The sequence below is a fragment of the Carettochelys insculpta genome, chromosome 11 (assembly GCF_033958435.1).
Source record: "Carettochelys insculpta isolate YL-2023 chromosome 11, ASM3395843v1, whole genome shotgun sequence".
In the NCBI taxonomy this organism is placed as follows: domain Eukaryota; kingdom Metazoa; phylum Chordata; order Testudines; family Carettochelyidae; genus Carettochelys; species Carettochelys insculpta.
The window spans coordinates 47,014,401-47,026,935 of record NC_134147.1 but is presented as its reverse complement, the minus strand read 5'-3'; the positions used below and the strand labels follow the sequence as shown (position 1 = coordinate 47,026,935).

At 42.1% G+C, this 12,535-nt stretch overlaps 1 protein-coding gene across 9 annotated transcripts in view; it reads right to left on the bottom strand.

The window, feature by feature from the left end:
• Nucleotides 1–12,535, bottom strand: part of FHIT (fragile histidine triad diadenosine triphosphatase) — a 1,117,930-nt gene that overhangs the window by 674,918 nt on the left and 430,477 nt on the right. For 8 of the 9 annotated variants that reach the window (XM_075005823.1, XM_075005820.1, XM_075005819.1 and 5 more), the window contains one exon: nt 5,356–5,480. In XM_075005823.1, the coding sequence (XP_074861924.1) occupies nt 5,356–5,458 (103 nt within the window). In that variant the 5' untranslated portion in view covers nt 5,459–5,480. Of the gene's footprint in view, nt 1–5,261; nt 5,481–12,535 lie in introns of those variants that run through there. The other variant, XM_075005828.1, reaches the window with a different exon arrangement.

The window sequence follows — 12,535 nt, the reverse complement described above, 5'->3', positions numbered from 1 at the left end:
GACAGGAAGCACCTTCCCATGCTAGCAATTTAATTAAAGAAAAAATTGGCTGTGCTCCACCAATGATCGCATTAACAGGAGTCAGCAGCTTAGTAGTTTCAGTTTTCATATAAAGTCAGAATTTGGAGTGGACAGATTGTAAACCTACAATACAGGCCACAGCTGGGCAGCACACTACCATGGCTACAAGGGAAAGTAGGCTCGTGTGTAAAGCCTCCACTCGGACCAAAACAATGCAGCTGTAAGTTCTGTAACTTTAAGCCATTGCTGGTTTTAAGTCCTGTAATTGTCTGTAAGCTTTGTTTTGTAGCAGCTGCTAGGTTTATGTTAAGTAGTATAAGTTTGTAAGAAACTGTTTAAAGATACCATAAGTTTGTAAGAAAGCCAACCTACTCCTTTGTAAATGAAACCGATTCCTCTGATGGGAGCTGTCCTTTGTATGAATGTGGTTGCTTGCGCAATGGAATCAGTCCCCGAAGTCAGCCTATCTGGACAACCAGCTGCCAGCAGCACCTTGATGGGCAGAGAATAGTAGCAGCTGAGCCCTGCAGAAGAACCTACCCAAGAAAGAGAAAGCAGGTGGGACTTTGATCTTCTCTGTCAGCCGATGGCTCATGGTCATACAGTATCCTGAGGCAGTGGGACAAGACAAGAGCTATGGACTGAAACATGAAAAAGATGTGTGCAAAGCTATAGGGAGTTCTTCTTGCTATCACCCCTCTGCACAATTCAGCATCAACTGGCTGGGGAGGCAGCCCAAGACCCTGGCCCTGGGTCCCTCCCTACTGACTACTCCTGACAAGAGAGCAAGCTGACAAGGGGGTCATAAGATCAGCTCACTGCCCCAGACTCATGACTGCAGGCAGACACAGTAGGCCTACTATGCCTTTGCTTTCTCCACTGTTCCTGTGAAACTCTTCATCTGTGTGCGTGTGCCTGTGGTATGAGTATGTGTGGGCATGTGCTTGAAAGCTAGTTCCCCTTTTTTCCTTTAATCCCAACAGTGGCATTTAACAAAATACATACGAGTGTAACCCTGGAGTGGTCTTTAGTGGAAATAAGATAAACAGCTAAAAGCAACACAAGAAAGCCCTGCTCAGAGGTTCACTTGAACTGTCCTAGTTGCTTCCTTTCTTCTGTGCTCTAGTTCAGTCTTTCAGTCAATGCATAGTTTTCCTTGTCTGATGAAAATAACACAAATCCCCATGAGTGCAACACATCTCATACCAGCAGCATTAATACATTGCCAGGTTAGAGCTTTCTAGGCCCTGCTCACTTTGCTCTCTATGTGTGGTTTATTCCCCTGATTTTAAGAACATTCCCATTCTAGTCTTGAGGCTGCAACTCCACTGACACTCAAAGTGGTTTGTATCTCCAGAGAAGCAAAACCCTGGCCCAACATACACGTCACCTCTCTTCGCACCACACTATAGGCCACACCCCTTTCTGCAGGCTTGTGAGAGTGGGGAGTGCCATCCTAGCTCAGGAAACAGAGAACATGTCTGGTCCCATGTGCAGGCCTCAGGTGGATAGCATGCATATGTAATAATGCTACGTCCAGCCCTCCGCATCACAAGCTAAGCCTTCAAAGGTCAACTGTGTGCACGGTTTCCACATACACATCGAGCCATATAAAACTTCCCAAGCTACTACTGCAGCAAAAAGTTGTATATATGGAAAACAATTAAGTCTCCCAAAGCAAGAACACCAAAAGGACAACTGTTGCTGTCCTTCTCTCCCCTTGGTTTCCGGTTCTTCTGCATTTGCGACACTGATGTAGGAATGCTCCCGAGACCCAGGAATGCCCAATACTGACATGCAATTCAATCGTACAATGTCACAAAAAGTCCTACTAATAGTGAACCTAGTCGGTGTCAGCTCAAAGTGGATGAGGGAGATTGTGATGGGAGTTCCTGCACTAAAGCAGGAATAGGACATATCAAGTCCCGCCAGCACTCTATCTCCTTGTGCATTAGTTGGTAGAGGGGTACATTGCTGGTCTGACCCAAATCTGCACTGTCCAGTGGAGCTGGCTAAGTGTTTGGGGGAGAATATACAGCACCCTCTGAAACACAACAGGGGCAGTAGTACACCATCCATGAAACTTGCTGCTCTTTCTGTCTCTGCTGGCTGGGACACACAGAGGTTTATGAGACTGCTAATGACTTCAAACAAATCTTTTAGTTCAGGCAGTCAAGGGTCATCTTTTTAGATTCAGACAGACATTTCAGATTTTTGACAATGACTGAATCCCGCCCCACCCCCAGGCAATCACATTACAAATACATTTCATCCCCAAAGCAACTGGAACCTAATCTTAATCTATGATGGGAAGACCAGTGAGGCAGAATCCTTCAGCAGATGAAGGACAGCCCCACACCACCCACTATATATATAAATGTACTGCTCTTTGTTCCTGTTAGCCCTCCTAAGGCCGCACAACTGTGTGTGCTTTACCTCCCTTACAGGCTGGCTCACACTTCATCAACTGAATTGTTAACTAAATTCCAGGGGCCTTGTTTCCAGGAGCCAGAAAGAACAGGTTGAGTTTTCAGGGCTGGCAATTAGTGAAAAGCAGCATTTTCAGTTGTAAACTGAGCAAATGCATGATACAGTCACTGCGACCAAAACACTGAATGCCATGATGCCATTTTTACAGAAGCACTTTTCAGGGTATAACTGCACTTTCAGAACGATTACAGCAGATTCAAGACTCCCACCCTACATTTCTTTTAAAGATGGAATTTCAACTTACAAGTTAATTAAAGCCACCACCTGGAGTGATCCGGCTTTCCTACTGATTTCCTTTGTCTCACTAATTCACAAGCATTAATATTTTATTTTCTACTGAAAAAACAAAAATGAAAAGGAATGTCTCAGTGTGCCAAAGACACGGCAGATAAAATTATTGTAATAAAGCACAAGAAACACACTTGTTCTGCCAGGTCTTTAAATGACTGCTGCATTATACAGGCATTTCACAGGCATACAACTGCAAATTGCTCTATTTTACATACTGTATTCTCTCCTTAGCACCGTGATCTTTTCCATTTTTTTCTTATTATACTGAGGGAGAGAAAGGGCTGGGTTTTTGTTTTTATTATCTGAACATTTGTTCAAAAGAAAACAAAGACTACTTTATAGATTACACCATACGAGCTATTAAAACAATGTGCCATTAGAAAAGGTGCTGCAAAACTCATTATGTGACAACAAAACTAAACCTGAGCAAATAATCACATCTACCAAGCAGAGAGCAGTAACTATACAGCTAAAGTTTATAGACCTTTAATTATTTAAGAAGGAAAGGAGCTTGTAATAATTAAATTTTATAGGCTCCTTAAACCTTTACTCCTAGCTCCCCACAAAACTAAAAACAAACATTTCCATCTGAAGCACCTTTTTATATTTAGCTATCAAATTTATCAGTTCAATGTACTAATTGACAAAGACATTAATTATTGTTTTAAAAGTTCCATGTAAAATAACTATAAATTTTAATTACAATCAGAGCTGGATATTCCATACATGTATAGTCTGGACACTTGCAAAAGACAACTCTCTGAGACTGACTGTGTCAATATTTATTTGCTTTGAAGATATGACCGAAAGTGTGATTATTTACTGCATCAGATACAAGGTGTGTAGCATGCTATTGACCTGACAATAGATCATTTAAAAAACTTAACTACTCAGTCAATGCTTTAAAATAGTTTATACACTGGTCAGGGAAGCTATGTCTACATGACAGCCCTCCTTTGAAATAAAATATTTGGAAATGGAAATTTGAAAATATCTTAGTTTGAAATACCACAACCAAACCCAAAATGTATTTCAAAATAGCATTTCCAGACCACAACAGTATTTCAGAATAGTACTACTGGAGCCACTTATGGCCTATTTCAAAATAGATGTTATTCCTAACAGAATGAGGCTTCCTACAATTAAATTAATGCACCTGTTATTTTGAATTTATTTCAAAATAGCATGTGCATCATTTAAACAATGCCAAAGTTATTTTTAAAGAACTGCTGTTATTTCAAGATTACTTGGCTGCTTGGACATAGTTTATAGAAATTTTACCTCCCGAAGGCTAAGTGTATGTCTACCAAGAAATACTGCAGCTGCACTGCTGTAGTGTTTATACTTACTACACTGACGGAAGGGGTTCTTCTATCACTTTAATAAATCTACTTTTCCTTCAACATAGTCCTCTCTACACCAGGGCTTCGGTCAATACATAAGCTGTGAAAAAATTGCAGTGTAGCCCACCCTTACTCCATAATATTTTTGGCATAAAATCTTCACATCTTTTGTCCTTAACATCTCAATTTGCCAACAGATTCTGGCACTTAAAGTAGTTAGAAGTAACAAAACACATAGGCAGGAGCTATTGATGAAAGTCAGTAACTGTAAACATGCCAAGCCCTCTAGATGTGCTTGGAATAGTTTTGACAATTCAAAAAGTCAGGTTGTGTGTCTATTATCCACACAGATGGGATTTTCAAAAACACAAAGTATTGCCCTGATTACTGAATTCCATGAAAGCAGGCCAGACCACACCATACTCTTATGAAAATGCTACCCTGGATATCCACTGAAATTAGTGGGAGTTATACACAAACACAGGGCCAGACACAAAATGGCCATGACTGACTCCTATAGGGGCCCCAGAGCAGTGGAACTTACCAGGAGCAGGCTTGAAAAACCTTTCTGAGTCACTGATAAAGCACCACAACCTAGAATGTGTGTTTGTGCATAGATACATGGCTCTTGTTTTCAACTATGAGACTAATTTTTTCTCAGTAAAAGTCTGATTAAACAGGTGGTTTCCTTAGTCTATTTCTGTATAAAGTCACAGGAGCAAGTAAATATTACTATAAAGTGACCTGTCTTTAAAAGAGTCACCTGAACACCTTTTACCATCAATTGACAAATACCATACACTTAATTCCAAGAAAACACATTGAAAATGCTCTGTAAAGCATTTACTTGCATCTCATCGTATATGACAGCATTAACAAGGAAAGAGCTTGTGTTTTTCAGCATAATATGAAATTTAAACAGAAGTACCTTGCAGACTTAAAAATCCTTTCAGAAGCACCTGTTTATTTATATATCTTCAGTGGTGAAAAGGTCAGTAGAAAATTCACCTCTAAGGTCACAGTTGCTAAGCAACCATTTTCAGAAGTTCTGCAACACTGATCAAGCATATTACATCCCACTGACTGGTTTCAGAATAAATATGAGTAACATCTTACCTGGTGTTCAGAGTGAGCACACTTCTTCTCCTTGGGAGACTGAGTATCTAGAGCCAATGAATGTCCATTTGAAAAGCTTTTATGAAAAGGATACGCCCAGGGACCACTGGTTTCCTGTTGACAAGAGCGAAGGAAAGATCGGTCTTGAGAAACACCATGGAAGGCTTGATGAGATGTTGTCCAAATCGGAATGACATGATGAATCCGAATACTCAGGCTCTGCCAGAGACAAGAATGAAGGTGATCAGGACATCTGCATACTTTTCACAGGGATCAAATGAAGAAGATACCAACAATCTGGGAGAAGTGGGGGTGGGAAACAAATGAGGTCCATTTGGTACACCAAAGCTCATTGCACATTTAGCACTTCACTTTTCCCCACCTACTTGAAACTCACTTCCATTTACTCTACTATGCCATTGTGATAAATTCTTAGAGCTTCTTTTCACGGTATTGTAGTCTGCACCAGCTAAGCTGTAAATTCCACCAGGTAAAGCTGTTGTCACACACAAACAGGACTGTGCAGATTAAGAGATCCCTAGTGCATGTTAGTGTAATACTGTTTGAAACAGGAAGGCATGCTAGAGAACTTTTAGCACACATTAGCAGGGCCAGTTAGTATGTGACATGCTGGTGCTCATTACAACTTATGCCCCAGCTGAGACATCAGGTCAAGAAGCCTTTAAACAACTCAAGCACAACCCTGGAAGTCTTCTGTCTATGACTCCAAGTTGCATGAGATTACTAGGTATATAACCCAATCAGAGCTAACAGTGTAGGTACCTGACAAAAGAGAAAGTAATAAAGGGCAGGGACAAGGAACATATTACGTGAGCCATACCCTGTCAAGCAATATTTAAATGAATCTCAATCACACTAACGACATCACAGCAATAACCGTAATGATTTCATGTAAGAAATCATAAGAGGTGATGATATTTTCAGGTAATACACATACAATAGAGTATTCTAGTAGGTCTCTAACAATTGTTTTAGTCCTATTTTCAAATCCACATGATATAGAAAATAGGAGAGGTGACTACAGGATCCTCAAAGTAAAAGTTTTAACATTGGGTGCCCTGTCCCTCTAGCCTTGTGGCAAATTCAGTTTCCTGGTACTCCTATTAAATCCAAAACTTGGCTAGATATAACATTAAGGCTCATTTAACAGATGGAATGACTTTTGTGTTGTGTTGCTGGGCCCATGTGTGGGAACATAAGTATTGTTATAGCTTTCATGCAGTAAAACACACCCTTTATTCCTAGCTGCCAGCAGCAACTGTCTGTTTATCATCCTTATTAACACACACACACACACACACACACACACACACACACACTCTCACTCACTTGTAGGTACAACAATCAGAGAAATAGTGTGCTCTATTTATTGGAGGAAACAGCTCACAAAGAGGCAAAACCTGCCTGAGAGAAGTACAGAATAAGCAAAACCATTGTCTGGTGATGGAACTGCAGTCTTTAACTAGTTAAAAAAAAATCAAATGCACCACACAGTCTCTCTTTGCACCTAGCAACAGTAAGTACAGAAGTCAATGTACCATGAAGAGTGTTTTTTCTGCTTTCCAGGGTAGTGATAGCTGGACGCAGAGCCCAGAAAACACAAACTTCCATTTTAGATAGGGCCAGATCCCTCAGTCAACATCAGTGAAGTTACACCAGTTTACATCAGTTGACAGAATCTGGTCCATATTGTGTATCTTAGCATATGGACGGGTGAACAGAAAGCACCACAGTGCGCCTACTCTTTTGTGTTGCAGAATCACAGATCTCTCTCAGACTGGCTTAGACCAGAGTGGCCAACCTTTTCACACTGGGGGCCACGTGGCAATTTTTTACATGTTCTGTGGGCTGAGCGCAAAATAGCATAATCATTCAAAACAGAAAAATACAGCATAAATTGATATTTTATTACACTAAGGTCATTTACCATCCTCAGCATTTCATAAATCTGCCTCAATGACACATCTGGCATTGTTTTTGTTTGCACTAGTAGTCTACATCTGCTCCACCAGTAGATGTAGCAAAGTGAAGTAATCCCAATAAACGTTCATTCTTAAGGACAGATCTCGCTTTTAACACTGTTCATCCTTGAAAACAGTTGTTCACAGCAATATGTGCTGCCAAACAATGAAATAAACCTATGAGCATGTTGAGCTAGATTCACATAAGTCTCCAAGGAAAAATATTGCATATAAAAAAGTAAGGACATCATGATCAGTGAACACTGTCTTCAAGTCACTGTCATTCTGAATAATGACGAGTTCCAGTTGGAATGCATCAGGAGCATGAGAACGATCGGTTGCAAATGGATTACCAATGTAATCCATTTCATTCATGTCTTTGAGCTGTTCTCTGAAATCCTGAAACCTCTCTTCAAATTCATCAGTGAGACTGGCAACTCAAATAGAGTACTTTATATGGTTTGGAGTTTCAGCAGATCTTGTTGGGAGGGTTGTGAAATATACAACATTCTTCACACAGAACTGTTTCTAGAAAAGTTTCAACTTCTGAATAAACAAATAACTCCAGAATAATTTCTGAACTCATACATTTTGTGGGCAAACTGATCCTTCCCTTGAAGTTTGACTTTCAAATCTTCCAGATATTTGGTGATGTCTCCCAAAAATGACGAGTCATCCAACTACGGATTATTTTCCAATAAGGTCACGTCTTTTTTCTCATCCATCACGAATGATTGTATTTCATCACATAGTGACCAAAATCTGGCTACGGTAGCTGCCCTACTTAGCCAGCAAATTTTGCTGAAGTAAATATCATGATGAGTCGATCCCACCTCCTCAAGGAGGGCTTGAAACTGACTGACTGCATTTGAGACCCCTGGATCTTACGAAACTGACAGCTGAAATTACATTTTCCATTATACCCATCATCGCCAGGGTCTTTGCACACAGCTTCTTGGTGGATGATGCAGTGATAACTTTGTGATGCAGAGATTTGACCATTAAAGTTACAAATCCATTGTGCTTCCCTGTCGTGGCAAGGGCTCTATCTGTGGTTAAAACAGGAAGTTTGGTTTCAGAAAGATTGAATTTCACCAGGACCTGTTAACTTGATCAAAAAATGTCCTTACCCATTGTTGTGCCTTTCACTGAAGGCAGATGCCTCCATTTTCTCTGTTTACTTTAGAATATTTAAATGCATCCAACAGTCTATCTAAAAAGCTAAAAACAGAACAGTCATGTGGCCTCCGCACAGTTGGAAGCAAATGTGGGACCCCAGAATAAGGCCAGGAGCAGTGCTCCACACCAGCAGTGGGACCTTGAATATCAGTGGAGCCTCCAGGGTGGTGGACTGGACCCCAGGGATGTCAGAGACCAAGAGGCCAGGACGTCAATGGGGCCATAGGATGCAATGGGCATATGCAAGCCCTAGTATATAAGCTGCACTACGTTCTTCTCCATATGTACTGCCTCTTGGTGAGGTAATGTACAAAGTGACCAGAAAGCCCCTTCTGTCACAGCTGTGCTGCTGCAGCTTTACTAGCATAGACCAATCTCTCTGGAGTACAAGCATGCTATAGGCCTGAATGCCACTTCTAACCAGGCAGAACCTTTGAAAAATAAAACCTCTTAATTTTAACAGTTTTTAGTTTTTCAAAATGTTGGGTTTAAAAACCACGGTATTAAGCTAGGTGCACAAGGTCTGGTAGAAATGAAAGTGCACTAAGGTTAACCACATTCACCAAATTCCATCTGGAACCCACCAGCACTGGAGGAGGAATAGCTCAGTGGTCAGCACAGTGGTCTTGTTAGCCAGGTATTGTAAGTACTGTTGTAAATTCCTCTTTAAGAGAACATTCCCCTGGCCATGGGCTGTGAGGCTTGTGTGTGCCTTCCGCTACCCTTTACCAGATTGCCTCGAGAAATTGAGCATTTTAAATTAAAAAGTTTCACTTTCAGTTTCTTAACAGTGTTCCCTATCAACCCGCTTAAGGATAAAATTAAAATAGGAAAAGATTTATTTTAAAATATAATGTAAAAGTGGTTAGGTAACACAAGTTCAATATAAGGTATAGGGAGTAACCGTTAGGGTTACCGGTTGGTAATGAATATTAATGAGCTAACTGACTATTCATGAGCGTAGGTTTGAAATCCAATGCTCTGATAGGGTGAAATAGGATGCTTATGAATATGTATGAGGAATGTGCATCCTGGTTGCCGGGGCAACACAGGTGCGGACCTGACACCTGCGAGTGTTCAACCAGGTCCGCCCTGGCTCTATAAATTCTGGAGCGCAGCCCCGGCTACCTCAGTCCACCGGAGGATGAGAAGAGGAGCGGACGGGACATCAAAAAAGGACTGCGTTCAGAGCTGGACTGCGCTAGTAGCCGAAGACTCGGAGCGGAGAGCTGAAGCAGACCCGCGAGTCAATCATCGCTCCACAGCCGCCGCGGGACGCAGAAGCCTTTTTGAAGAGCTCCGGCTACGAAGCCTTTTTGAAGAGCTCCAGTCAAGAGGATCCAGAGACTGAACTGAATCACTATCAAAGCCCTCAGAACTTTGCCTGAGGCAGGCTCACTGGGCAGACCGCTCCGGCAGGTGCCCTGCCTGGTGAGCCGCGCAAGCGGCCTTGCCGCTTTTTTCCGCCAGGGGGTTTTTGTTTACCACGTTGGCCTTTTCCCCCTGGCCACCTCTTCTTTCCTTTCTTTTCTGTCTGCCTGTCCGCGGCTGCCGTACAAGTGCACCGTGAGGGCTTCCTTTCCTAGCACTGGGTGAGGAGACTTGCGGGCCCGGCGCCCGGACGGACAGAGCAGGAGGGTTAGGTATTTAACATCACACCTCCACGTATTTATAGGTTTTAGGTTAGTTAATTTTTAATAGATTATGGAACTAGGTTTAATATTCTTTGTATTATCTATTACACTGTTACTAGTAACGTTATTTGTAATTATTCCTTGCTGCTGCTACTGTTATGGCAGATCTAGGAATTTTAACATTGTTTAAATAGGGCGCGTCTTAGACTTTGTAACCCCACTTCCTAAGCCGTGGTTGTAAAGCACAGGAGGCGGTCTTATTAGACCTAGCCTTTATATTAAACATACAAACAGAAGACTAGTGTAGAGTTAATTTAGACTATAGCCATTGTTGATATATCTTCAGAACTGTTAGCTCCCTCTCTTAAGTTGAGCTCACTTGAGTTGAGGTTAGAGCAATTAGGGGATAACCCGTTAAAGGGAAAACCCCAACTAAACTGGAAGCCCGTTACCAGTATAAACATCCTGGCACTTAATTTAAATCCCTGCAGGGTATTAAAGTCTGAGGAGACAGTACCTATATTAAAGTCTGAGGAGACAGTACCTATTTTAGACTGAGCCTGGGACAGTGCAGTAAAGGGCCTTTCGGGGTTGACATAGGCAGTTCCAGGTGGCAGTAATTTTGGACTCAACTTGGGACAGTGCAGTAAAGGGCCTTTCGGGGTTGACATAGGCAGTTCCAGGTGGCAGTAATTTTGGACTCAACTTGGGACAGTGCAGTAAAGGGCCTTTTGGGGTCGACATAGGCAGTTCCTTGTGGCAGTCTAACAGAGGTAGTAGCCCGTTAAAAGGGATAAAACCCACGTGCTACTTTTGGAGGCCCCCTGTCTGGCCAACAGGGCAATCTCACTCAACACATTTAAATCCATCTTTTCCCCAAGGTAGCTGGGCCTAGGGTAGAACGACTGCTGGTCATTCACAAAAAGTGGAAAGTACTGGGAAGAGCGTAAGGACGCTAAGGTAAAGGGAATACAATATAGTATATTTCATTGTATTGTAGTCCTTTTAGATATAATATCCTTTTAGAATATAATATAATATAATATATACAGGAAAAACACCTATATACAGTTCTGTTATAATCTTCCTTTACAGCAGTCAACGAAGAAGCATTTATTATGCATCTCTCCAGACCCCAAGTGAGTAGGAGGGTGTAGAGTAGAGTTAACTATTTTAATAACATAACATATTAAAGGCTATTAGTCTGCTAATAACAAATCCTGTGCTAGGCTTAGGGAGTAGGGGATAATAAATAGGTGTATTAATAGTATAAAGACATAAAGCAAATACAAGTAGTTTATTTAAATACATATATAAAAAAAGAAAGTACTATATTCTAAAAAGAATCCTGGTCTCTAGAAATAAAATCTTTTTGTGGGAAAGTAGATCCTTGTCTGTCGTCCTTTCTGGGGAACAGCACAGCTCGTTCACGCACCCTGAAAACCCCATTGGACCAGGTCCCGTGACAATCGACACAGGTTGCGGGGTAAAACCTGGGGCAGTGTCTGGCCGCTGGTGGAACGCCTTAGGTGACCTTACAGGCCTTTTGGTTACCTCTGAGCTGTCCACACAGTCTGCATCGTTAAGTACGACCCTTGTTGGGGCCTCAAATGTATTTCATGGTAACAGCTCTCAAGTGCTCAGAGGCAGGTTGGATAAACTTCTGTCAGGGATGGTGCTAGCTCCTGATATGAGTGCAAGGGCCTGGACTTGAGGACCTCTCAAGGTCCCTTCCAATTGTATGATTCTATTTGATTAGATCACTGACAGGGAGAGTAGAGTCTTCTTTACAACAACAATAGATAAAAAGATGCTCCAGGCTCTGGACACCAACTCCATCCCATTCCTTCTACTCCCCATCCCATTCTTCATGCTACTTCCAGCAAGGGTGTATCCTCCCATTTCTCTGACCATGCTGCCCTCCCTATAGTATGGTTAAGTCTGCACACAAAGCAGGGGGTGTGATTTCCAGACTGTGTAAGTACGCTCACGTTGGCATGCCAAAAAAGTGCTGCAAAGCTGCAGTAGTGTGGGCAGCACGTCACCCAGAGGGCTAAGCTTCCAGGCTTGTGATCATGCACTGGGAGTGGTTGCTGGCCCATATACTTAACACACTAGCTTGATGACAACAAGTGTGTGTTTGCCTACGTGTGTGGGCTCCAAGTGTAAGTGCCCTCCTTCCCTCTCCTGGCATGCCACAGGACCTTACACTTATTTTAATCACTCTAAATCCAGGCACCTTCTTCGTGGCCCTGCAACAGTAGCCAAGCACAAATGAAATGCCTGCCCACCTCCAGCCTTCCAAAAGCACTTCATTTTTTTTTATCTGTCATTTATCTTTCAGAAGCATAGAAAGGCTTCAATGAGCCTGAAGCCCACTTGGCCAGAAGCTGTGCAGCAAATACCAGCTCTCAGCCCCAAGGAGCTCACAATTAGAAAGACATGACATAGGAGGTGAGCAAACAAGCAAGCCAAGCAA